Source organism: Rousettus aegyptiacus, unplaced genomic scaffold (genome assembly GCF_014176215.1).
Source record: "Rousettus aegyptiacus isolate mRouAeg1 unplaced genomic scaffold, mRouAeg1.p scaffold_m13_p_8, whole genome shotgun sequence".
Lineage (NCBI taxonomy): Eukaryota > Metazoa > Chordata > Mammalia > Chiroptera > Pteropodidae > Rousettus > Rousettus aegyptiacus.
In genome coordinates this window covers 28,796,886-28,821,806 of record NW_023416311.1, presented here as the reverse complement: position 1 = coordinate 28,821,806, position 24,921 = coordinate 28,796,886, and the positions used below count along the sequence as shown (strand labels likewise).

At 51.9% G+C, this 24,921-nt stretch overlaps 3 protein-coding genes across 6 annotated transcripts; 1 reads left to right on the top strand and 2 right to left on the bottom strand.

Moving 5' to 3' along the window:
* Window positions 1-44: 44 nt before the first annotated feature.
* On the bottom strand, window positions 45-7,568 carry PLOD3 (procollagen-lysine,2-oxoglutarate 5-dioxygenase 3). 2 transcript variants are annotated; one of them, XM_016146495.2, is made up of 19 exons: window positions 7,083-7,564; window positions 6,628-6,719; window positions 6,351-6,487; window positions 6,088-6,251; window positions 5,832-5,944; window positions 5,599-5,662; window positions 5,020-5,117; window positions 4,566-4,667; window positions 4,262-4,387; window positions 3,951-4,072; window positions 3,565-3,669; window positions 3,326-3,451; window positions 2,923-3,064; window positions 2,721-2,834; window positions 2,461-2,529; window positions 1,875-1,979; window positions 1,210-1,356; window positions 823-948; window positions 45-488 (listed from the first exon to the last, which is right to left on the bottom strand). In XM_016146495.2, the coding sequence occupies exons 1-19, from the start codon at window positions 7,219-7,221 to the stop codon at window positions 333-335; spliced, it is 2,247 nt and encodes a 748-aa protein (XP_016001981.2). In that variant the 5' UTR covers window positions 7,222-7,564; the 3' UTR covers window positions 45-332. The 2 variants fall into 2 exon arrangements, with proteins under 2 accessions (XP_016001981.2, XP_016001980.2); XM_016146494.2 differs by having other exon boundaries at window positions 3,951-4,387; window positions 7,083-7,568.
* A 530-nt stretch (window positions 7,569-8,098) lies between these two features.
* Window positions 8,099-14,666, top strand: ZNHIT1 (zinc finger HIT-type containing 1). Of its 2 annotated transcripts, none has more exons than XM_016146501.2 (5): window positions 8,099-8,230; window positions 11,920-12,090; window positions 12,544-12,623; window positions 12,750-12,919; window positions 13,016-14,666. In XM_016146501.2, exons 1-5 carry the CDS (start codon window positions 8,209-8,211, stop codon window positions 13,035-13,037), a joined length of 465 nt encoding a protein of 154 aa, XP_016001987.1. In that variant the 5' UTR covers window positions 8,099-8,208; the 3' UTR covers window positions 13,038-14,666. The 2 variants fall into 2 exon arrangements, with proteins under 2 accessions (XP_016001987.1, XP_016001986.1); XM_016146500.2 differs by having other exon boundaries at window positions 8,138-8,230; window positions 11,688-12,090.
* Window positions 14,667-17,854: 3,188 nt separating this feature from the next.
* CLDN15 (claudin 15) lies at window positions 17,855-24,837 on the bottom strand. Of its 2 annotated transcripts, none has more exons than XM_016146498.2 (5): window positions 22,712-24,837; window positions 19,781-19,945; window positions 18,669-18,750; window positions 18,465-18,581; window positions 17,855-18,366 (listed from the first exon to the last, which is right to left on the bottom strand). In XM_016146498.2, exons 1-5 carry the CDS (start codon window positions 22,926-22,928, stop codon window positions 18,243-18,245), a joined length of 705 nt encoding a protein of 234 aa, XP_016001984.1. In that variant the 5' UTR covers window positions 22,929-24,837; the 3' UTR covers window positions 17,855-18,242. The 2 variants fall into 2 exon arrangements, with proteins under 2 accessions (XP_016001984.1, XP_016001985.1); XM_016146499.2 differs by having other exon boundaries at window positions 17,855-18,363.
* Window positions 24,838-24,921: the final 84 nt, after the last annotated feature.

Sequence of the window (24,921 nt, the reverse complement as noted above, 5' to 3'; positions counted from 1 at the left end):
ACGGGGTCATTAAGTAGATGAAAGACAATAAATGGACTCAAGAGTTACAAATCCTCCTTTACTGGGAGGGAGGCTGAGAAACAATAAGTTATCACACAGGGAACCCTACAGAAGCCCCTCCCTGCAAACCCGTGGGAGCTGAGGGGAGGAACAAGGGGGCTCCGGGAGCTTCCTGAGAGAGCTGTGTGTATATGGGGGAGGGAGGAGGTGACACATTCAGTCCCAGACACACCAAACTACACTTAGGAAGCGAGGAGCCAGACACACCCCCTCCAAGGAGGGGGACACAAGAAGGCACAATGGCAGGAGAGGTTTGACAGAGTGGTTGAGTGTCAGGGGTCGACGAAGGACACCATAATGTAGCGAGTACCCCTGGTGGTGGGTAGCCCTTCGTGGTAGTGGGTGAGACGGCCAGGGTGCAGGAGCCCCCAGCCCTTCCGCGGGGCTGAGACCACGCAGTCATAGCGTAGGAAGCGGCAGCCACCTCCCTGGGAAGTAAAGAAGGGGACAGAAGGAGAGAGTGAGCAGACATGGGGTTTGGGGACAGGCAGATACAAGGGTGTGAGAGGCAGACCAGAGGGATAACACCCTGTCTGCCTGGGGTGTTGGTAGATAGGGAGACATAGGAGGAAGGGGGAGGCAGCCAGCCTGGAAGCAATTGGGTAAAGTATACCAGCAAAGTAACTGGGAAATGTGCAGAGGGCAGGCCAGGGGCAGGGAGGCCGACTGAGGGCTTTATGCAGGGCTGTAAGGGGGGAAGGGATGCAGGGTTCCAGGGAAAGTGTGGCAGCACACTGAAGTGGGAGGGCACTAGGGGCTCACCTCATAATCCAGGCCCTTGTGGTTGAGGGCAACATTGAGAGTGAAGGTAGATGAGTCATGATGTGGCCGCAGAGAAGGCTGTTCATCAGGCCGGTAGCGGACCACAAAGTTCATCACTGCCCGGGTCTATGCGGACATAATGAAAGAGGCTGAAGGGATGGCCCTCAGGTGCAGGGGGCCTTCTAAGGAGGTGACAGCCCCTGTCCGGTGAGGGGGAGTGGCTGCAGGGGTCAAGCAGGCACCCCCCCAGGGCTGCCCTCCTGTAGTATCTCTTTCCATAGGGCCCCAAATGTTACAGAGATTAAAAGGGCACTGTGTGGAGACTTCCAGTTGGGACTGGGGTGTAAGATGATGGAGGGGGCAGGGGTGGCAAGAGCAGTGGCCCACCTTGGTGTGATAGCCTGGGAACAGACTCTCGGTCATGGGTCCCACATATGTCCTCAGCAGCTGCAGCCAATGGTCCTCATAGCCAACCTGCTTCATGTGGATGTCCACGGTGGGCACGTTCTCATAGCCTCCCGCCAGCCTTGAGTCCTGTAGGCAGTGGGCACTGAGACCCTGACAGGGCAACACCAGCCTCTTTCCTCCTCTTGCTCCCAGGCCTCAAAGCCTGTGTTCCCTCATCTAGAACAGTCTCTCCCACTTCTTAGCTTGACTCTTATTGGCTCTTTAAGTCTCAGCTGACATGTCATCTCTTTTGTAAAGCTCTTTGGTCCCTCTATGTCTGGGCCAACAGCCACTCCTGTGGCTCTCATAGCACTCAGGTTGCTGCTGTTACTGCCAGCCACAAGTGAGAGGGCAGAGTTTAGCCTACACAATCCATCAATGCACCTGTATCACCTAGGTCAATGGCTGGCATCTAAGACCTGCTCAGTAAGGATTTCTTAAATGAATGAGTGAATAAATGAATGTAGTTGTGCCCCTTGTGAGCCCCATCCTCCTTGGGGACTCCTCTCTGTTCTCACTCTCCTGGTACCATTTTCCTTCCGTCAGACCCAGCACCATCCTTCTCCTGGAGGCCCTCCCTCCTCCCCTGTCCCAGTCCCTCTTACTTCATGTCGGCCTCCTGACCACTGGCCATAGTGCTCCATTTCCTCCACTAGCTCATCACACATTTGGTCTGACAGCAGAGGGAACCAGTACACATCTGGGCATGGCTAAGGACAGGGCAGGGAAGAACAACAGGGGTGGGTGGCACTCAGGAAGGGACTGGCAACCAACGGAGGTGAGAAAAAGCCAGGAGCAGAAATGGAAGCCAGGAGATGAGGGAAGCTGGGGTAATGAGGATCTGAGTGTGGGGATGGGCCACAGCAAGGCCTGGGCCACAGAGAGTGGCTGAGAACATAGCACAAATGGCAGGAGGATCCTGGAGCCCCAGGTTCTGGGACAATGTTTTCGAACTTCTTTATAAAAATGCCATTTTGCCTATAACACCAATATATCTAATAGACAAAAGAGGCTCACCGACTAATTTGGGATGCGTGCTGAAGGCCTCTCTTATCAGCCTTTGCCTTCATCTTGCCCAAGCAGAAAACCCTAAAGCACCTGGAGGAAGTCAGTTTGGAAACCACTTATCCAGGCAGTGGACCCAAGCAGTAATGGCCATCAGGGTGGTCAGGGATCCTGAGCAGGGCTCACCTGTTCCACAAGTCCCTTTCTTTCAAGTGCCAGGCTGTAGTTCTCATGAATGTATTGCTCTTTCCAATCCTGGAGAGGAATAGGGAAGTGCACCTTGATGTGTGTCCTCTTCACTTTATCTGGTCCCACCCAGGAAGCCCCAGGCCCTGGACCACCCACTCTCTGGGCAGTAGCACATCCTGCAGGTGTGTGCTTGCCCTTGTTTGTCTTCCTATAGTGCAGTGCATTAGTGTTCTCTGAGTGAGGGGTCCCCCGCTCACCAGGGGGTTGTCAAAGATCTGCCAGAGATCTGGATGCAGGTGGTCTGTGTCATACCGGGAAGTGGCCAGGAGGCGGCCAAATTCATGCTGATTGCTGAGGTGGAGGAAAATGCCCTGGAGTGGGGGTAGAGTGTGAGGAGGAGATAAGAGGTGGCTGCCTCCCAGCACCCCTCCCAGCAATCGGTCCAACTGCCCTACTCACCTTGTCCCGCCATGTCTTACAGAAGGCCATGTCTGGGTCAGTATCGCTGCCTGAGAATACCTCCCTCTGGGGCAGCTCTGTCCTTAGGGTCTCCCCCTGGATCACATATGCCTGGGAAATGTAAGGCACATTCCACACGCCCCTGGAGGTACCCACACTAGGATCAGCTATGTGGGTGGCCCTGGCAATTCTGCCCAGTTCATCCCGGTAGCCCCTCCCTCAGGGCACCCTACTCTCTGAGCCAAGAGGCCCTCTCACTTCCCATGTTAAGCACCGCTGCTCATAACCCTCTCATGTCCTGCTCCACAGTCAACTACTACCCCACAGATGCACCAGACCCCTGAGACTGGGGCTTTGGAAGAGGGTGGGAGAAAGCGGTGGCTGCAGCCCCAGCAGGACTCACACTCGCTTCCGCTGCACCAGCTCCACGTAGTCCTCAGAGCGTGCATAGTACTCATCGGGGCTCAGGGCTCCCCAGAAGTTGGACCACAGCTTCCCGTGGCGGGACAGCATGGGTGCTATGACCTTCCTGTGAACAAGTGGAGATGAAGACTGCACAGAAGTGACCCCTATGCCCATGGAAGGAGCTGGAGGTTCCTGGGGAGCTACTTGGGGGCCCTCTGGCTGAGCCAGGCAAGTGACCTGTTCTCTTCAATGAGAATGCGCAGGGTCTTGGGGTTGGTGATGACAGCATCAGCGTCCAGGCTGAAGTAGAATTCACAGTCAGGGTCCTGACGACAACTGTCCCTGAAGGTGAAAGACCAACAGACAAAGCAGCTGAAGCTGCAGCGGGTAGGTGGAGGAGGGGACTGCAGAGGGAGTGGAATTCCCCCTCACTTTGGGACCCCCAGGTTCTCCAGTTTGTGTAAGAGGGGCAGCCAACACATGTGATGGCTGAGGCCAGCACGCTGGAGGCCCCGGAAAAGCGTGATGGTAGATGGCAGCCTCACTACCTCCTAGCCCCTTCACCCCAACCTGTCCTTCCCACCCAGGAGAGGCTGAGGCAGAGGAGTTTAGGGCTCACTCACATGGCCATGTCCCTGGCCTCTCCTGGGGTCAGGGCCTCCTCTGGGCCCACCAGCTTCACAGCTGAGAAGTGGTTCTGGAGCTGGGGCCACGAGTCTGCAATGTGGGGCTCATGGTACACCTCCTGGGGATGGGGGGAAATATGAGGGGTGCTGAGAGGGCAGAAAAGATGATGCCTGAGGAACGGGAGAGGGAAGGTGGTAAGTGAACAGGGTGTAAGAAGCCGTCTGGGTGAGGAGGCAGGAGTTCTGATCAGGGCAGGGGCAGGGTCTCTTGGGAGGGCCCACGGTGGGAGGCTGCCAGGGCATCTCACATTGTTATGCAGAAAAAGGGTGATTCTGTCGGGGGGATAGTCCAGAAGCATCAGCCGCTGAAGGAAGCGGGGCAGGAATGGGGTAGGCTGTTCCACAAACACGGCCAGAAGCACCCGGGGGGGAGGCTGGAAGATACGTGACAGGGCTCTGAGGAAAGCCCAGACCCCTACCTGGTCTGTCTTCTACAACCCTGCCAGGTTTAGGGGGCCTCAGGAGCTTTGCCCCACACTGCTGCCCAGCATGCTCTCCTTGTAACCCCTGCTTCAGTGTGCTCTCCTGCCCCACCCTGGCACTCCTCCTCACCTTCCCCCCCGGGAGTGTCCTCCGGTCCAGGTCACAGAACCCACAGCCTCCCTCAGGAGTCCAGCCATTGGGGACATAGTTTCCCAGGTAATTCAGCTGGAGCTGTTGGGAGACATGGGGAGAGGCTGAGGCAGAGGAGTTTAGGGCCGGAAGTGAGGGAGGTCAGGTAGACAGACAGGGAAAGGGCAAGAGGAGGAGCAGTGGATACTTAGAACCTCTTCTAGCACCTCTACTGCTGGGGTTGGAGAGGACTGACTGCTCAGAAGGGCTGGAGGTACCCAGGGGATTGGCTAGGTCTGGGGCAGGGACAAGTGCTGGGATCAGGACTGGCTGGGTCAGGGAGTGTAGGGTCAGGTCTGGGACAAGAGTAAGGGGTTGGAGCTGGAGCCAGGTATGGGACAGGGGTTGGGGCCAGGCCTGAGGCTAGGACAGATTGGGGTAGGGGCTGGAGTACCTTAGTGGGACCATTCCCATGGACCACAACAGGAAGCGTGTCATAGGCCACATTCCGGATACGCACACGATTCCGATCAAACTTTAAAACCACCTCATCTGGGAAAGAAATGCCAGGCTTTAGACTCCACTCCTCTCAAAGCTGCCAAGCAGCAGGTGCTTCTAAATATGGAGGAATCCAGCTTCTCTGCTGCCACACTGGAGAGGTCCTCCACTTACTACCCGTGTGAACTGGGCAAGTCACCAGCCCCTCAGAGAGGTAGTTTTCTAATCTGTAACAGGAGGATAACCATAGATGCCCCCACTTTGTAGGATTGTTGCATTAAATGAAATTACAGAAGTAAAGCCCCTGGCCCAGAGCCTTGGCACACAGTATGTTCCATAGATGTTAGGTATGACTGCCACTGCTTTTACTACTACTGTTAGCACAGTGCAACCTTATCCATCATCTATTTAGATGTCTGATGAAGTTAACACAAAGGTGAGTTGAAGATCACCCCAGTTTCACTAGAAGCCCCTCTCTACTTCAGTACCCCCAGCAGCCTCTGTCATTGCTCTTTCTGGTTGCCTTTCTTCTCACCTAAAGCTCCATTAAGATTCTGAAAGATCCGAGATTTATGATCCAGATTAAGGCTGAGTTTCTCCTGGATGGGATGAGAGGAGGAAGTTAATTGAAGAGGGAGTGAGAGATCATTTCTCACTCTTTTCTCTTTACATCTTCCCCCGAATCCCCTTTACCCCTTCTCTCCTATTCAGCCTGAGGCCTGACACCCCAATGGAGTTGTAGGTGGCCCCGCCCCCATCCCTCCCTACTCTCAGTCCGGGGTCCAGGTACAGTCGAGTGTAAAACAGCTGATCATCATCATCATCCTTGTACTTCCACTGGTGGACAATTTGGTGGATGGTGGGCGCAAAGCCAATGAATCCTGCGGGGGAAGTGGAAATGTTGATTTCAAGACCGCAGGGGTCCCACAGACCTGTCCCCTCTCCCTCTCTGGCCCTGGGGCACCTGGAACACTCCACACCCCACACCTCTTGGTCCCTCTGCCTTCGGCTCTCTGCCACTCACCACCAGAGTTGAGGAAGCGCTTCCCCGTGCCCACCTCAGGGTATTGCTCTGCCAGCCCCCACTCAGGCCAGCAGAAGCCCTCTGCAGAAAAGAGCAGGCGGCTGCCACTCTGCATGAACTTCTTCAGCAGCTCTGAGGGGCTGCCAGCCAGAATCACATCATAGCTGGCAAGGAACGTAAAGGTGAATAAGATAGCCACTAACTAGGAATCTAAGTATCCTCACCTCCTCCTCCTGTTCACCCCTCCCATTTTTCCCTTTTACCTGTCCACAAACATGATGACCATATCATCCTGGTCTGCATATTTTTCCATTTCCTTCTTTAGCCACCTGACCTTCTGTCCTCCACCAACTGTTCGGGCCACATCACCCCCTCGCCACTTTTCTCCTAGGCCCAGGGTCTGTCGGGGAGATCACCATGCCAGGGAAGAAATTCAGGTGGCCAGGCTCACCGTGGGGCCCCAGGCATCCAGCTCTCAGCCCACTCCTTCTGGAAATGCCCACTCAGCTATAGCAGCCTTGAGGGCATTCCTTTCCTCACCCGCACTGTGTAGTTGAAGTACTCAGCCGATCGCAGGAAACGCCGGTATCCCTCCGTCCGGGCTGTAGCCACGGTGATCACCAGCAGCTTCTCTGTCACCAGTCGGGAATTGGCACTGGGGACCCACTCACCCAGCTCACTGCCCCACGAGCTCCACTCACCGCAGGCCCCCTTTCCCTCCCTCAAACTCTGCTACCGTGACTTGTTTTTTTCCTCACTCCCTCTTAAACCCTTCCCCCGGGGAAACTTCGACTCCAATGAGAGCTGGGTAGGAGTGACACCCAGGAATTCCACGTCGATTCGCACGAAAAGGCTGGATACCTTAGTTCAGGGTGGGGAGTGAGCAGTTCGTACCCTAGGACTGCGCTGGGCGTGGAAGAGGTCGGCGGTCCCCCCCTCGAAGACCCGACCAGCACGTTACCCCAGAGCCTACTCGGCCCTCCCGGGGGTCTTACCTGGGTTAACAGGGTTGCCGCCCCGGGGACGGTCAGAGGCGGAGGCCGCAGAAGGCGGTGGCAGCAGAAGCAGCAGCAACAGCAGCAGCAGGAGCAGGAGCAGGAGCTGGAGCTGGAGTCTTAGGCCCCAGGAGGCCATGGCGGGAAGCGGGCGGAGACAGCACACGGGCCCGCACCCGGCTCCAGCTGTGCGCCTGGATCACAGATACCGAGCAGGCTCTGGGAAGGGGACGGGGTCCGCTATACGGCCCACTGCGAGAAGAAGCAGGGCTGGGGCACCGCCCTGGAAAAAGTGCGTAGCCGGAGGCTACAGAAAACTCGATGCCGGCGCCTCAGACAAGGCGAGAATTGTCCCGGGGCGTGAGGGCTGCGCGGAGGGGACGCCGGGTCGGGAGGCGGGAGAGGGGCGGGGGCTCCGGCCGGCGATCGCGAGCTGAGAATTTTGGTCAGAGCCAGGCCGGCCTACTGCCCGCCTGACACATGAGGAAACTGAAACCCGCGGGGAGAGGGAGGGGAAGTGACCCCTTGCGGGTCCGACGGGACTTGGAGGCGGGTCTTTGCTACAGCCCTGCCAGGGCAGCGGGGAGGAAGATTGGAGAGCTAGGCGTTCGGGGCGCGCGGAGCAGGGACAAGTGGACGAGCAGGGGTTAGGGAGAGAAAAGGTCGAGGAGACTGACAACCTGAGGTAGATGGAGTTGAAGTTTCGGCAGAGGGTCACCAGGGACCTCTCGGATTGCCTACTCAAGCCTGCCCACTTTCTTTGGAAGTCCAGACCATTATCTCTACTGCCCGGGGGAGAAGCTCCAGGGGCTGCCTTTGTGATGATGGCATCTATAGAAAGACCAAAGGAAAACGACATTTCTCAAAAGACCACCTCTGTAAAATGACCCATTTCAGAGATCCCACAAAATATACAACTACACTGAGGCCGGAAGTATTTTTGCCCCTATAAAATATGGCGGAAAGCTTTCTGGTCTCCAAGGGAACATCACGTAATGAGTTAAGGCATTGGAATTATTCTGCGCACGCGTAGAAGCGCACACCGCCGGAAGTGATGGTGCCCTCATTAAAATAAGTGGTTTAGCACGCGTGCGCAATATGATCTTCCGTCCGCTGTGTTGTGGAAATGGTGGAGAAGAAAACTTCAGGTAAGTGAGCCCCCGGGTGTTGGCCCCCTTCCTCCTCTCAAACCTGAACCTGGCCTAGGATTTCCTCACTCATTTATTTGTCTGAATCCTCTTTTCAGCCCTCGGGTCCTGGCGTTGAGGGACTCCCCCATACCATCTGTTCACGTTTTATTGACGTCTACTCCAAGCCGGGCGCTGGGGATAGAGAAAGGAAAAAAGATCTTTCTCTTCCTAAACTGGCTTTCTGGGAGGGGGACAGACATGCAGACCTACCATTGCGTTTCAGAATGACACGTACTATGGCAGAAGGATGCACAGCGCCTGGGCGCAGGAAGGAGTGGCATCCAACCCAGCTTCTGGGAAGGAGGGAACCGTGAAAACTTGGAAGGGAGGAGAATGCTTGGATTGAGGCTTGAAAGTCGAGTTAGGTTTCACTTAGTGCAGGTGCGCGGGGACTCATTTCTGGCAGCAGGAACCGCACGTGCAAGGGCAGGAAATCAAGAAAAAGCAAGTCGTTTAGGAAGCCAAGTTCACAGTTCCGGACTTGGGGAGGAATAGTAAAAGAGGCTGGAGGACTGGAGAAAGGCATACTTGAACGATATTAAATACACTGCCGGAGTTTGAACTCTGAGGGTAGTGGAGAGCCATTAAGGGCTTTTAAGGTAGGGGAGTGACCGAAACAAATTTATCTTTTAGAAGAGCAGTTCTGGCTTCAGTGCAGAGGATGGATTGCAGCGCTGTCCAGTGTAACTGTGGGATGATGGAAATGTTCTTAATCAGCACTGTTCAGTATGGTAGCCATTAGCCAGAAGTGGCTGTTGGGCATTTGATATGTGGCTAGTGCAACAAGGAACATTTATAATTTTATTTCATTTATTTTAAATGAAATAACATTTTTTTGTTCTAATTTATCTACGTCTAAATTTAAATAAGCACATGCAACTAGTGGCTACTTTATTGGATAGTACAGGTCTAGAACCTGGAAAGCCAGTTAGGAAGCTATTTAGTAGTCCAGATAAAAAGAGGTGAGGGTTGGAACACTTCCAGATTGACTTGTAATATAAATCCAGTCATGTCACTTTCTTAAAACCCCTCACTGGATTTTCCATCACCTTCACCATAAAATCTCCAAATCTAAATTCCTTTAGATACTTAAAGATTCTTAATGGTCTGACTGACTTCATATCCCACCCCCACTCCCACACTAAGATACTCTATATAGCAGCCGTACAGAACTTCATTTAATTTAATGAAGGCACCACGGTCTCCCATTCGGACCTTCTCTCATACTAGTACCAAGGCCTGAGACACCTTTCCCTCTCCCCCAACCAAGTTAACTTCCATTCATCAGTCAGACCTCAACCTGGACTTATTTTCCTCTGGAAAATCTTTCTGACTCCCTAAGGCTGGGCTAGGCGTTTCTGTGATGTGCTTTGTGGTACTCTGTACTTGCCTATACTACTAGCATATACTATACTCTACCATGCTTGTTTATTTGATCATTTGTATTCCCTGCTATATGGTAGGCCCTGGTTGTATTCCCAGAGCCTAGGGTACCACCTGGTTCTTGGAAAAGCGATCAAGAGCAGGTTTTTTGATGCTGGGAAGTTCGCAGTTTGAATTCTGATCCAGCCATGTACTAGCTATGTGTACTTCAGTAATCTGAGGATGATAATAATACCTGTCTCATAGGGTTATTTATTGTACGGGTTAAAGGAGTCTATTTACACAAATTGCTTTGTATAGTGCCTGGCTCCTAGTTCATGCCCAGTAAGTGTTAACCACTGGCACTGAGGTTATTAGTATGGTTATAGGCACTCAACAAGTATTTTTTAATGAATAGAGAGACATTTTGTGTAGAATTGCCATAACCTGGTGAACAGCTGATATGGTAACAGAGGTTTAAAATAACTCCTAGATTTTTGGTTTGGATGTCTATGTAAATGGTTCCAGCCAGTTAAAGAAAGTCTCCAGGAGGAAAAGCAGACTTGGGTGGGAAGGTTTTTAATTTTGAGTTGCAGTGTCAATGGAGTCAGCAGGTAGTTTCCTGCAGCCAGTAGAATAGTCAATTTTGGAGCTCAGGAGAAGGTTCTGGATTGAGAGGATCACTTTTGGAATTATTTGCTTGTGGGTAAGAGAGCGCTGTGTTTGAATTTGAAATCTCAGGAAGAGTTTATAAACCAAGAAAGAAAACAGGGACAGCTATTTTCTTAGAGGCAGAGAGAAAAGGCAAGGTGGGAGGCAGAAGCATAGCTAGAGATAGGGAAGGAAAACCTGGAGTTATGTCGAGGAAGCAGATGAAGGAACTCTTGCAATCCAAGGGATATAGTCAGCACATTCTCAGAGGGTAGAAAACTCAAGTAAAATGCACACTGGACTTGGCCCTAGTAGGGTACCAGTGTCCTGAGTGTGAGTAGTTCCCATCGAATGGTACCCAGTTTGCTGAGGGTCAAGGAATGGATGGAGGTGAGGAAATGAAACATCATCATGGACCACACTGTCAAAGAAGAATATCTGAAGTTGGGTGGACACAAGAGAATTTAGCAGGTTTTTCCACGAAGGGAAAGTACCAGTTGAGGAAGAGATATTAAAGATGCAAAAAGGAGAGGATTCAGCTTGAAGGTGAAGAGTTGGGTTTAGCAGTGGAACTTGGTGTGTGTGTGGCGGGGGCAGGGGAGGGCCAGGGAGGTGCATCCACTTTGAATGGAGGGAGGGTGGGCGCCTGTGCAATTACGATTGAAGGTGGACTGAAAGATGAGCATCTGCACATGTCAGTGGCCAATTTCCTTTAAGGTAGGAAATAAGATGGCTGAGCATGAAAGCAAGATGCGTTAAGGTCCCAATGTAGCCTGGAAGCCCTGAGTGTACAGTGATTTCCATTAGCATGGTTATGTGCTTCTGCCAGCAGTGAGAGGTCTCCAGGAGGCATTTCATTGGTTGGGTCTGGGATTGTGAGAAAAGGCTGGGGCCAAAGGGATGGAAAACAGATATGAGTGACCAAAATAGCAGTCTTAGTTAGCTGTGAAGGAAGCAAACCAGAGGAGCTGATATATAGCAGACCCCTCTAATCTGCACGGGGTAAGTTCCAAGGCCCCCAGTGGAGCCTGAAATCGCACATAGCACCGAACCATATACATACTATTTTTTCTATACATACATATATTTTACAGCTTCTTTTTGTTATACCTGAATTGCCAGCATCACTGCTCTTGCACTTCGGGGCCATTATTGAGTAAAACAGAGTTACTTGAACACAAGCACTATGATACCACAACAGTAGATCTGAGAACTGAGATGGTTACTAAATGGTTAACAGGCGGGTAGTGTACACTGCCTTGATACTTGGACAAAGGGATGATTCAAGTCCCTGGGAGGATGGAGCAGGCTGGCATGCGATTTCATCATTCTACTCTGAACAGTGCACAATTTAAATCTTATGAATTTTTTATGTCTGGAATTTTCCATTTAATATTTTTAGGTGATGGTTGACCACAGGCCACTGAAACTGTGGAAAGCAAAATGCCAGATAAGGAGGAAAATGCTGTATTGGTAGAAGATATAGGGGCCAAGGGCTTGGTGACTAGGATGAGATCAGAGAACCGTGGCTCCACACCCAATGGACATCATCCATACACTGCCCAGAGCTGAGGTCACCCCAGCTTCTCTCTTCTCTGTGCCCCTCTTAACTCTTCTGGCCCTGCCCCACCTAGTTCGCTCCCAGGATCCTGGACAGCGGCGGGTGCTGGACAGGGCGGCCCGACAGCGCCGCATCAACAGGCAGCTTGAGGCCTTGGAGAATGACAACTTCCAGGATGACCCCCACGCAGGACTTCCCCAGCTTGGCAAGAGACTGCCTCAATTTGATGATGATGCAGACACTGGTGAGGCGGGTAGAGGAGGCAGGGAGTGGGGCCAGAGAGACAAGGCTGAAGGAAGGGGAAAGAGTCTGCCTTGGTCAGGGTTTGGAAGGACATCAGGCTGAGGGCAGATGACCCAGGAACTTCTGGCTCTGCCAGGGACTGTTTCCTGTGACTTTGAGCCAGCTGCTCTCCCCTTTCTGTGCCTTAGTTTCCTCTCATGTATGTAGAATAAAGAAGATGGAGCTGATGAGCTCTGAGATCCCTTCCAGCTCTCGTGTAAAGCCTTAGAGTAGGAAGTGTGGAGAAGAAGGAAAACTGGGATTGGAGAAGGGAAAAGGGTGGGAGACAGATGGCAGCTTAGAGCTCAGATGAGTATGTGGTCAGAGAATAGACACAAGGGTATGGGGAATGATGGGGGAGGGAAAGATGGTGTCTTTCTTGGCACATGCCAAGTAACTCATTTCTTTTCTCTAGGAAAGAAAAAGAAGAAAACCCGAGGTGATCATTTTAAACTTCGCTTCCGAAAAAATTTCCAGGCCTTGCTGGAGGAACAGGTGAGAGAGGAGCTGATGAGAGAAAACCCCACAGGGAAGGGATAAGCCAGCAGAGTTGCTTGTCCCCGGAGGAGTGTTTGCTACGTGGGCAGAGGAGTCCTGGAGCCTGCCCCCTTGTCTTTGCAGAACCTGAGTGTGGCTGAGGGCCCCAACTACCTGACAGCATGTGCGGGACCCCCATCTCGACCCCAGCGCCCCTTCTGTGCTGTCTGCGGCTTCCCCTCCCCATACACCTGTGTCAGCTGTGGTGCCCGGTACTGCACCGTGCGCTGTCTCGGCACCCACCAGGAGACCAGGTTAGCTTGGAACGTCCCCCAGGTTCACACCCTCTTCCTCCCACACCCCATAACTTCCCAGGCTCTCTCCTCATACTGGGCTTCCTGTGTCTTCAGATGCCTAAAGTGGACTGTGTGAGCCTGGGGTCTCTGGAGAGGAAGGCCCTCTGTGCATCGCCGTGGCCTTGGAGAGGACATCACCAAAAAGAGAAGTGCTCCCCTGGACCAAGGGAGGAACTGTTCACTGGCCTAAGAAAGCTCAGTGTTACCCGCAGGGATGTAGGCCAGCCCTCAGGGTGCTGTCGTGAGGAGGCAACTGCCCGTTTGGTCACATGGTGTTTTGGGGTGAGGGCGATGGGTCACTCGTGTCTCCTGCTCACTGCTCTTTGTCTTCTTAGTTGTCATTCACCCTTTCCACTCTCTGCCCGTCTGGGTCCTTGACCACAAAAGATTTTGTCCCATTCTCCTGCCACCCTCACATCCCTACATTTCTTGGCTGCTTTATATCACCTTTTTGGTTATCAATTTAGTTTATTTGTTTTTGCTTTTTGTTTTTCTAGTTCCTCTGAGTATCTTTTGAGTACAGCTAGGTCTCAGGACTGGTGACAGAGAAGTAGAGTGAGGGTTGGGGACAGGGGTACAGACTGATACTGTGAAAGGAGCCAGCCCTATTTTCATCCTCTAGTACTCAACCAAATTAGATTGATTGGGTTCTTATCCTTGGTATGACCAGTCTGAGGGAACAGTTGTCCTGAGGAAGCTTTTTTTATTATTAGGGTCTGTGGTATGTGAAATTATTAGCAGAGAAAACTCAGGAGTTTCTAGGAAGCATGGGGGAATTCATGGTATAGAGGCTTCTGTTCTTGGTGGCCCTGCATGCTATAACTCTTGTGTGATACTAGGTCTTAACACCCACACCTTTTCTAAGTGGGTTGTGAGCTGTAAGCACACAAGGTCATTGGAGTTGCTGTCCTACTTGCTGAGTACCCTGTTAGAACATAGCCAAGCAGGTGCTTAGGAAGTATTTGTTGATCAGACGATTTCAGTAGGATATTAATGATATCCAGCAAAGTCAGTATCAGGCACCTTCTTAGGCTCTTCTTCCCACTTTGGGTGACTTTCTTAGGGCTGGCTCAAATGTCCTCCTTCTGGAGGAACTGCTTGCCCTTTCTTGGGAGACTTGCAGTTGGGCAAGTGGTGTTGGTGACAGCTTTGTGTTGAATGGTGATGAGGACAGTGTTAGAGACAATCCTAGTGTGGTGGTTTTAAAAGATGGCTGTAATGTTTTTGACTATTCTTCCATCGAAGGTGGTCTTTGCCTCCTTCCTCTGGGATCTAGGCAGGCTTATAACTACTTTGATCAGTAGAGAGTGGCAGAAGTGAGACCATGTGACATTCAAGGCTAGGTGGTAAAAGGGAGTGCAGCTTCTGCCTCGTCCCTAGGACACTTGCTTTTGGAGCCCACAGAAATCCAACTGTCCCGAAGCTTCCATGCTGTGAGGAAGCCCAGGCTGCTTGGAGAGGCTACATGCAGGTGACAGGTCCAGCTGACCAAGTCTTCAAGCCATTCCAGCCCAGGCTTCCATCATAGGAGTAAAGATACTCCTGATGATTCCAGCCCGCAGGCACCAAGTCATCCTCAGCCATTTGAGTCTTCCTAGCTGTGTCTTCAACGTCATGGAGCAGACACAAATTATCTCTGCTGTACCCTGTCTAAATTCCTGACCTTCAGAATCTATGTGTATAATAAAAAGGTTAATGCCAGTGAGTCTTGGGATCATTTGTTATGCAGCAATAGTAACTGGAACATCAGGAATCCAGCTTGCTGGATGCTAACTCCTGGCCTAGGTTTATTGTCTCTCAGGGAGGGAAACTTTCCTGGGTCCTAAGCTTTCTATTTTCCTCTCCACCAAGAAGTACACTTATGAAAAAGACTAGAAGAAAATATGATTTTCATGCAGAGAAACACCATCTGTGCTTCACTGTGATCTACCTGCACTGGAGTTCCTGTCAGATTTCCACTTCCTAAGCTCACTGACTTGATTTCATATTTTGTTGTTATAAAAAGAATCATGTAGATTATGCTCAATGTAAGATTTGTCTACTCAATGACATAATGATGTACTCAGCCTTCCCTAACTGACCTTGATTGGACAGAGTCAGACCCCAGGGGTCTCCCTTTGCTCTGATGCTGACAATCTCCACAAGTTATTCATTGACATCTTCTAGGAAAGATCCCTATTTAAAACCATAATTCCTCAAGGAAACCCTTAACCTATTTTTTTTTTTTTTGCCAGCCTTCTGTGTACTAGTGGAGACTTGGTCCCTACCTTGGGGGACACCCAGGAAATCTACACTATGCCAAAAGCTTCTAGAGGCCAAAAGCTTCTAGAGGCCAGAGTCATGATATGGCACCACAGCTCCTTCCTGGGCACACAGGAACAGAAGTGGTTAATGCTGGAGTCTGAAAGGCTAGAGATGGGGGCTCACACCTAAAGACATCAGTGAGCACTGATTTTAATTGATGTGAGTTTGGAGAGCCAGGAATTCTGGGAAGCAGGCCAATTGTGTCTTTAGTCTTGGACAAATCTTGGTCCCACTACTTGCCAGTTTTATAGCTTGGATGGGTTATTACCTCTCTGACTTTGTATAGCCACCTCCCAGATATTGTGAGGATTAAATGAGGCAATGCACCTAGCCCAGTGCTTGGCATCTGGGAAGTACTCAGTGAATGATAGCTGTTGACCTTATTGCCCAAGACCTAAAGCAGTATGTTGTGGAGCTTTTTCACAGTGAGTACTCTCAAAAGCAGGAGGATTCCTCAGAGTAGCCCTAGCATCTTGCTCATTATATGGTAACTAGCTGTTTACATCTCTTTGCTCCTAGCTTGGGTATTTGTGAGGGCAGGGGCCATGTCTTGGTGCTCTTAACTTCTAGAAAATAAGAAAATACGTGTTAAAAAGGCTACATGTGTCAATAGCCCTTTAGAGCCATGTGACCATGGCTGATGGACAAAGAAATTGAAACTTAACCAAGTGATAGTGTTAAGGCACATATTTAAATGCTCTGTGAGACCTGGCTCAGGTTAGTTCCCCTGAAAGGAGGAGGAGATGAGGCAGTGTGGAGTTTGGGAAAGGAGGTAGAAGCCGTGATGTGGGGCATAGGGAGAATTTGGTTTGGAGGTGCCTGGGTGGCATCAGGAGTTGTAGTTGATTTTTGTTCTTTTCTGTGGAGGACGCAGTCATCCCTGTGGTGCTTTCATGGCCTTTCAGGATTGTAAGACCCATTTTAAGGTATGTCTCATTCTGAGAGAGAAACCTATTGGTTTGCTAAGAGAGCAAGTCACATGTCTCAGTACTTGCCTTGGTAGATTGTTATACCAAGTGCCCCCATGACTGAGTATTCTGCCCTGTGTATCCCCCTTCCACATGGACTTTGGACTTGGCCAGGGGACTGGCTTGGCCATGGGGCATCTACAAACTACCCAACAGTAGAGTATGAAGGGGGTAGGATAGGCATATTTTTGCAGACTTCTTGACTATGGAACTCTTTATGTAGAGAACAGCTCGAAAAACACCAGTGTTTCTGTGTGGAGCCCAGTGAGAAGCCCTGATTTGAATGTGTTTCCAGTGCCAGTGAGCAGTCCAGCTTGCTGAGAGAGCACAGTGGTACAAAGGAATAGTACGAAGTGGGGCTAGAAAGGTGGGCTAAGGCCGGGCAGTGTGTCAAGATCTTAATTGTCCCTGGTTGTCTTTTTTTTTTTTTTCCCCTCAGCCAACAGGGAGCTGCCAGGGCAGGACAATAAATAATGTCCCAGTAGAAGAATATGGACACAAAGCTCAGGGGAATCCTGTGACAAGTCTGGGCAAGGGAGGACGAGGGCATGACCCAGGAGCAGGCAGTGAAGAGAGAGAAGCAGGTGGATGTGAAAACACTGTGGAGGGAGAACCAATGGGATTTGGCAGCTGAAGGGAGACAGGGTAGAGGGCAAGCGAAGGGAGAAGCCAGATGATTGAAGCTGTCAGTCTATGTGCCTGAGAAATTAGTGATGCTGGTAATAGGAATGACAGAAACAGTGGCTTTGGGAAAAAGTAATAAGTTTGCCCAGCCTGTTGAAAACACACAGAGAATGTAGTGAAGCTCAGGAGAGAGAGCCCAGTTAGAATGTAGATATGAGTATCTTTACACCCCAGGAGAGAGTGCAGATGAGAAGATGGGAAGAAAAAGAAAGGAAAAGGGGCCAAGGTCAGAACCCAGGCTACCCCCAACTGATTGGTCACCATAATTAGTGCTGCTGGGGAAGGTATAGGGCCCTATCACCTTTTATTGGATGCCAGGCTTTTTTTGTGGCCTCCTTTTCCTGTTGTAAGTGGGTACTAGCTCTGCTCAGTATCCACTGGGCCTTGCCAAGCCTGCCATGACCTAGTATTGTGTCTGAGCAGGACACCATTGAGTCACATGCCACTGATATGCAAGCCTCTGAATAGATATTCAGACCCTTTTCTGGAAGTTGCTGAACCTTCCCCAGAAAAATGTACCTGTGCAAGAGCCTTGATTTAACACAATTTCAAAGGGCTTGTCAGTTTCTGATACTTACTGTCAGGCCGAGGTAAAGGAACTCTGCTCTAGACTACCTGCCTCCTTGTACAGCTGTGAAAGGTTGAGAGTAAAACAAGTGACTTGTTATCTCAGGCTGGTCAGGGGGTATATCTTCTGTTTTCAGTCTCCTAAAGCTGGGTCTTTCTGGATCTGTTTCTTGATTACTCTTTATCAGTGATTATGAGTGCTACACTATTGAAATCACTTGGAACCCTGCCTCCACTTTTCTGGATGAGACAGTTCAAAGGCAGTGGAGAGGAAGACAAGTGACAGTCTGTCAGAGAACTGAGATGAGCCTGGGTATTGCCCCAGCCACCCCTTGCTTGGCCAGCTGCTTCATGACACTCTCAGGCCCTGAACAGTTCACAATACAAATTTATTTATGCATGTATTTATATAGAATGCAAACACTTGGGGACACCTCCACCCCTCTAACAGCCGAGAGCCCAGACTCAAGATAAAGAGGAGTGGGTCCAACCTCAGGAGGCTGAAATGAGTTCTTAGAAGGCAGGTTCTAGGCCAGATGAAGGGGGCGTGGCTGGGGTGGAGTCAGGCTGGAGAGGCGGGGCCTGGCCACACACCGCTTCTAGGCCCAGGGTAGAAAGTCCTGTGTGGCTTGCCGGTGGGGCGTGGCTTGCCCCTAAGGTTGTAACACCTAGGGCCTGCCCCTGCAGCTCCGGAGTTCTGAGAACCCCTCTACGCTGAGGGACAGTAGGAAAGGGATGGGGTCCACAGGCCAGGCCTCCTACACGTAAGCGTTTTTCCCGTATTTGCCAAAGCTGCTGTCGTCTTCATTCGAGGCCACGGGGTGCCGGCGGGCAGAGAGGTGGGTGGACTGTACTGTGGAGGCCTTGTAGGGTAGCCGGCTGCTGGAGAAGGAGCGGGCCTGGGTCAGCCTGGATCAAAGGAAAGTGAGGCCCTCGCCCCCAACTTCTCGCCCCCCTCCCTGATACTCATCCTCCCTTACCCAGGGGCGGGGTCCTGGGCAGCAGGACAGCAACAGTTGGAGCCGAGGCAGATACCGCCCAGGATGGCCAACAGGGAGGCGCTCCAGCCCAGGTAGAGCGCAGGGCCCAGCTCGTACCTGAGGAGGACAATGCAGGGCGGTGCTAGCTCAAAGACAGGGTCAAGTCCCACCTACTGCCCCCGTGGGTGGGGCTCCCACACTCACTTTGTTCCGACATACAAAGGGTTAAAGAAGTCCCTGGTGATGTTGACTGCATACCAGGTGATGGCCACCATCCCACAGCAACCTAGGGGAGGGAGAGAACTGCATTAGTACCCTAGACCCCTAAGGAGCTAGGGAAAGAGCCAGGCAGGGACAGCACAGAGAGTAGGATATGGGCATCAAGTCCAAGAGCAAGTTTCATTCTCTTTCTCTCCCCCTGCTCATGATTCTTTTGTTTCTTAGGGTCATCTATAAGCTTCTGGATCCAGCACCCAGGATCCAAACCCCACCCACCTCTCTTGTTTAGTCTTCCACACTCTGCTCCTCAGCCTGCCCTCGTCACCCCTCTGTACCCCTGACCTGCCTTGTTCATCCCTGCCCTCCAGCTGCTTGATCATTTAGTTTCCTCACTTGAATTGTACCCTATCCATCCTCAAAGGCCAGCTGCCCCAAGCAGTCTTCCCCAGTCAGCCCTGCCTGTCCTGACACCCCTGTCCTTTGGCCTCCCAAAGCCCTCAGAGCCTGTGACATGCCTTTACCACTCAGTGCAGTGAAGGCCTGAAGCCAGCAAGACCCCAGTCTATCAGACCAGCCTTACCACTGGCTGAGGGCTTGTTTTCCAGTAAGTTTCCCTATCTAGAGAATAGTATGAAACTCCCTACCTCACAGGCTTGTGAGGTGATGTGTGAGGTGTTTTACAACCAACAAAGGATGACCAGTTGTATGGTATTGTTTTTATGCGCAGTGTGTGTGTATGTGTGCCCTGACTCTGGTCTTCCCAGCAGGCTGTATGCTCTGGAGAGCAGACTCTCACCCTCACCTTTGGCGTCCCTCCCATACCTTGCTTATGCCTGGCTCCTATAAGGGGCTCAAGAAACATTGCTGATGGACTGATTAGTAGCCAAGGGATTTGGTGAGCATGGGTGGAGCTGGGGTGAACAGGGAGAGAAGGAAGAGCTGAGCCTAAGCAGGCAGGTATCAATGCAAAGGGAAAAGTGAGGCAAGCGCCAGAAGTGAGAGCTAGAGATGACAGAGAACCCCGGAGTCTGTTGCTGAGGGCCATCCCTTACCCCTCCCCACAGCGTAGGGCCCACCCATCACCTTCCCTCAATTACCAGCCAGTATGTGTAGGGCCCCTGCAGTGGCCGCCAGCTTGGCTTTCCTGGAGAGATCTACGCCCCCAATGGTTGTGCAGCGCAGCCCCACTATGCCCAGGAAGACACCCAGGAAGCCCAGGAGGATGGCGGTGATCATGAGTGCCCGACAGGCCTGGATGTATCCTGGGGAAATGGAGTGCAAGTCATAGGTCCCTGAGCTAGCCCCTTCCCCCTCCATCTCCTCTCCCCATTATGACAGCCATCCTTACAGGCCCTGCTCAGGCCTCAGTCTAGAAGTCTTCAGATCCTCCTTCCCCTTCTGGCCCATCGAGCCTACAGGACCTTACTTTAGTCCCTAGGAGTCTCAGCCCCTCCTGTTCTGCCATCTGCACCCGTACACTTCACCTATACCTGCATTACAGGGCCTCTCCTTGGCACTACTAACATGTTAGCCAGATAATGCTTTGTTCTGGGTGGGGGAGGAGGGCAGCAGCATCCCCATGCATTGTAGGATGTTTAGCAGCATCCTTGGCCTCTGCCACTAGATGTCAGTAGTAATCCCCTCAAGCGGGGAAAATCAAAATGTGTAGACTGTCAAATGATCCCTGGGGGGCAAAATAGCCTGGTTGAGAACCACTGCTCTGTTTGTTAGAGCACCACCATGTTCTACCATGTATTACAGAAACTGCACCTGGCATGTACCGCTAGCCCCTTCTCCACAACCGCTTCTCTCCAAGTCCCACCTAGTGTCTAGCTCAGTGCCGGACATCCTGAACTGAGCTTCTTTCTGAAGAGACCGGTAGGGAGCAGCAGTAGCCTATGAGTCATTGAGTCAAGGGCAGTTTCTGGTCTGAAAGTGGGATACCTGGGCCCAAGACCAATCCAAGTCGGTCTTGCACATATGCTTTCAGTGCCTCAGTTTCCCTTTTCTCAAAGCTGAAGGAAATGGCTGGATCCCTTCCTAGCCCTTTCCCCTTTCTCTGTCTTTGATAGTTTCCAAGCATTCCAAGGACCTTGCACCCCTTTCTCGGGTGGGGCAGTGCCATCGGTACTGAAAGGGAAAGGCTGGGTCTCTGCCAAGAGGATGTGAAGTGGCCTGGAGTTGGAGGGTAGGGAGGAGGGACAAAGTTCTCTGGGAGCACATTCCCACTCCCGGCCACTCCCTCTGGAGTTCCCACCTTCTCCCCCTACTCCATATCCTTTCCCCATCCACCCATTTCTACCTGGGGCAGACTAACTCTGGTAGACAAAGGGTAATTAGCACCGAGTGGATGGGGGGAGCGTGGGGATGCACAGCTGGGAAGTGACTAAATGTCAGTCGGGACCCTACTCAGGGCTGGAACTGGCCTTAGAAGTCAACCAGCTCTGGACTCAGAAACACACTAGTCAGGATTCCAACTCCTCTACTACCTGTATGATTCTGGCCAGGTTAATGCTTATCCCTGCAGTTTTCCAGCTTCTGTAAAATGAGGTTATTAGTGCCCACAAGAGCAGGGCTATTGTGAACAGCTCTGAAGTGGTGCCCTTCAATGCCAGGTAGCTGCAGTCTGCCCTTCTCCCAAGCCTGCTCTTGCCCCTCTGTCTTTCATGTGCATTCATGTCCTCTCAGGCCAAGAGCAGTAATTCCAAGTGGGGCCCCTCTCAAGTAGACAGGCTCACAGCAAAGACCCTTTCTTGAACCACAGTGTGGTTGAGGGGTCAGTGAGGTAGGGATGGCCAAGGATGTTGAGCTGGCTGCCTCCAATGTCTTCTGGTCACCCAGCATTCTGGACTACTGTCCCAGTTTGTACTCAGCTTTTATAGGGTTTGGGGGTGGGGAGCACTTGCCTTATAAGTCCCAGAGAGAGGGATGAAAGTATGAAGCCCCTGCTGCTGCCTCAGGAGATTCTTGGAATAGTGGGAGCACAAGAGACCCATTGGGCCCACCTAACTGCTTAGAGCATATTTGACATTGCTGAGGGATTTCATGCAGCCCTGCTCTAAACCCATTGTTGGCGTTAGTTCCTTCCCCTACCCCTGGCACCTGCAGAAGGGGACTTAGAAGAGCAAGGTGCCTCTGAGAGGGCCCAGTGAAGGCAAGGGCACAGGAGTAGCACTACAGGGGATTCCTAGTCATCCTCTCTTAGTCTCTAGCATGAAGTTAATTGAAGGGAGTACCCCCGGGGAATGGCTGAGGTGGGGTGGTGCTACTCATAGGGTGAGCAGAAAGCAGGAAGGTACTACAGCCACCAGAGAGAACCTTTCTGGGCCAAAATAGCTGCAGGCTCTAGCTCACCAAGAACCGCAAAAATGCACTGCCCAGAGAATCCTGAACACACAGGCACATCCTCATCTGCTTATAGTGGAAACTTAGACTCTCCTAAAACAGCTCTTTAGAATTCTCCATGGCAGTGGTACCCCACTGGAAGCCTCGTGGGACTGTCTCAACCTCCAAGAATCTAAGGTGGGGCCTCCTCTTTACCCCACAAACCCCAGCATTCCCGCCCCACAACTAAAATGCTAAAATCGTTTGAGTGCTTATAGATGCTAATATATTAACATTTTGCACCTTTTATTTCACATAATCCTTATGACCACCCTGTAAATGGGTGCTACTATACCACTAATTTTATAGATGGGTCACATGAAGCTCATTTTACCACCTGCCCAAGGCACAGAGCTAGGAAACAGCAGGCACTGGGCCTGACAGTCTGACGCAGATGCCTGTACTCATAACCATTGAGAATGTCACATTAGGGCAGGGGGCCACGTGTGCCCAGGTTGCTACTAGAGTTCCAGAAAGGGAGCTTTCTCCAGCACTCCCGGCTGCAGGAGTCCAGATCCTAGAGCTTGATCAGGCCTCCCTTATCTGTATGGTGCCCAAGGTCAGACCGCAGGCAGCTCCCGCATTTCCCAGGGCTCTCTCCAACCTTCAGCCTCCCTCTGCTCCCTTCACCCTCCACCCTGTACCGGAGAGAGCCAGCATGGATGGAAACTCCCAGCAGTTCTGGACTCCCAGGGAGTCGGTCGCGCAGCTGTGCCAGAGGTTCTCGAAGATGGTGTTGGTGGTGATGACGTTCCCGTGCACAGTGGACACTCGCCAGTAGCTGTTTGGCAGGGTCACCCCCAGCATCAGCAGCCCCAGGGCTGCCATGAAGAAGCCAAAGTTCTCCACAGCCTCTGACATGGTGGGATGCAGGCTCTGAGGGGCACCTGAGGCCCCAGAGGGGGAGGGGCTGAGCCCCAGGGGACCTCGAGGGACTTTGGCTAAGAAGAGGTGTTAAGGCAGGGTGGAGAGAGTGGAAGACCAGCTGCAGCCTCAGCTTCTTGTCTATACCCTGGTTTCTGCCTCCTTACCCCTCTCTCTGGGTCTCTGCTTCCCCAAAGGTCCGGTCCGACGGTCGGTCAGACGAATGAGCCAAGAGCCTGAGGCAGATGTTGACAAGGAGATGGAGGGAATGAACGAAACAGGCCAAAAGTCCACTGCCTCCAGGCTGCCCTGGTCTCCCCGCCCCACGAGGGTGGGGTGGGGGGACTTACTGGGGAGTGACTAACGGATGCAGCCAAGGAGGGGCCCCCATGGGAGGCACTGGGAGCCAAGGGGAAGTGTCTGTCTCCGACTCAGCTTTCATTGGGGAGTTAGAGAATGGAATAAAAGGGACAATAAGAGACAGAGACAGAGAATGACCGTAGACAGGCTACCATAGCCTTCCATGGGGAAGGAACAAGGGATCAGAGCCACTGCCTTTTGTTGGTAAGAACTGTTCAAGAAACTCAGAGACCTGGGAGTTGGGGCATTGAGTCTCCCAGTAAGATTAAGGTTGAAGAAAGGAACGAAGTCTATGGGGGAAAACCATGGGTCTGGAATCCAACCAACCTAGATTCAAAGCAGACCACATCATTTACCAAAGTGACATAGGCATGAAGTTTGAGCCCCAAGAGCTCATTTCTTCTGAGAATTAGAACTACTACTACTCATCTCATAGGCAGTAATAAGAATTGTGACTTCAGATCGAAGCTCCCCACATGTACAAACTGCTCAGTACCTGGTGACTTTCCTGGGTCTTGGTGCCACAAGCCCAGGATGAGGCCATCAGGCATTGCTTTCCTCCAAACTTCAACTTCCTGAACTTGAATTTCCCCCTTGGTGAGCGGATCTTTGACCCTCAGACACCAGCTTGATCTTGCTGCCAAGGGTCCAAGGGGGAATAAAACACAGGCCCAGGTGACCCCATGGCTAATCTAAGCAGCTCAGAGTTATCAGAACTGTCACCAGTTCTATTAATTATGATGTATTAGAAACCTCTGCATCTCCACCCAAGCCAAGACTGAGCACCTGTCCTGGCATAGATGGTCTCACTTCCTGCCACAGTGGGACAGCCCTGGTTCTCTTCTGGCAAATGCAGCTGGGGCTTGGTCTCCAAGGAGCCAATTCAACACCTAGGCAATCACATGGGACATTACTGAACTGGAGTATAAGCCCTCATTTCCCTCCTTTCCGTGTCAGGCTCCTCCATGCTCCCCTCAGGGGCCTCCTCAATCCCCCAGCTGGGCTGGCTTGGCTGTGGAATGAGAGGTATGCAGTGAAGCAAGACAGGCCCACGCTGAGCCTGGCACAAGGTGGGTGTGGGGCACAGAGGGCTGAGTGCAGACCATGTCCTCACCTTCCACCTCAGAGGCTACAACTGGGGTGTCCTGGGTTTCTAACTTCTCCAAAGACCCCTGCTAACTCCATGCCAAATACCCATTTCCTTCCTTTCACTAGTGGGGTCCCCTCCCTTAAGGATAGAGTAGAAGGAAGGGTAAGAGGCAGGAAGACAAAGGGAGGGGAAGGGCGGAGGTTTTAGAGGAAACTGAGTATGTGTGGGGGGCCATGATGTGGAAAACTCCACGCGCTGAAAGGCAGCTGAGCACGTCAGAGGAGACGGGAGACATAAATCGCAGCTTGTCCCCTCAGTTTTGCCCTTCCCACCCCCGGTAGCTGCTTTCTCCCAGGATTCTAGGGCTGTGCAAAGAAAGGTCACGTGACTTTGGGTGAGGAAGGAAGGGTGTGGGGTCTGGGCAGCTCGGCAGACAAAGGAAAACCCCACATCTGTATGGAGTGGTAGGAGTGGGAGAACACAGCAGGAAAAGACCATGCGTTACCCCCACCAATTCTGGGCCCAAGGGAACCCAACCCA

Bases quoted from the DNA above. Each gene is read 5' to 3' on its own strand.
- PLOD3 (XM_016146494.2), bottom strand. From the start codon at position 7,221: ATGGCCTCCTGGGGCCTAAGACTCCAGCTCCAGCTCCTGCTCCTGCTC. The intron at 5,945-6,087 runs GTGAGTGGCAGA...CTTCCCCCGCAG, and splicing joins GCGCTTCCTCAACTCTGGTG to GATTCATTGGCTTTGCGCCC. The intron at 5,663-5,831 runs GTAGGGAGGGAT...CATCCCATCCAG, and splicing joins ACCTGGACCCCGGACTGAGA to GAGAAACTCAGCCTTAATCT.
- ZNHIT1 (XM_016146500.2), top strand. From the start codon at position 11,826: ATGGACATCATCCATACACTGCCCAGAGCTGAGGTCACCCCAGCTTCT. The intron at 12,624-12,749 runs GTGAGAGAGGAG...TTGTCTTTGCAG, and splicing joins AGGCCTTGCTGGAGGAACAG to AACCTGAGTGTGGCTGAGGG. The intron at 12,920-13,015 runs GTTAGCTTGGAA...CTGTGTCTTCAG, and splicing joins GGCACCCACCAGGAGACCAG to ATGCCTAAAGTGGACTGTGT.
- CLDN15 (XM_016146498.2), bottom strand. From the start codon at position 22,928: ATGTCAGAGGCTGTGGAGAACTTTGGCTTCTTCATGGCAGCCCTGGGG. The intron at 19,946-22,711 runs GTACAGGGTGGA...CCATTTCCCCAG, and splicing joins ATCCATGCTGGCTCTCTCCG to GATACATCCAGGCCTGTCGG. The intron at 18,751-19,780 runs GTAATTGAGGGA...TCCCTCCCCTAG, and splicing joins GGCCCTACACATACTGGCTG to GTTGCTGTGGGATGGTGGCC.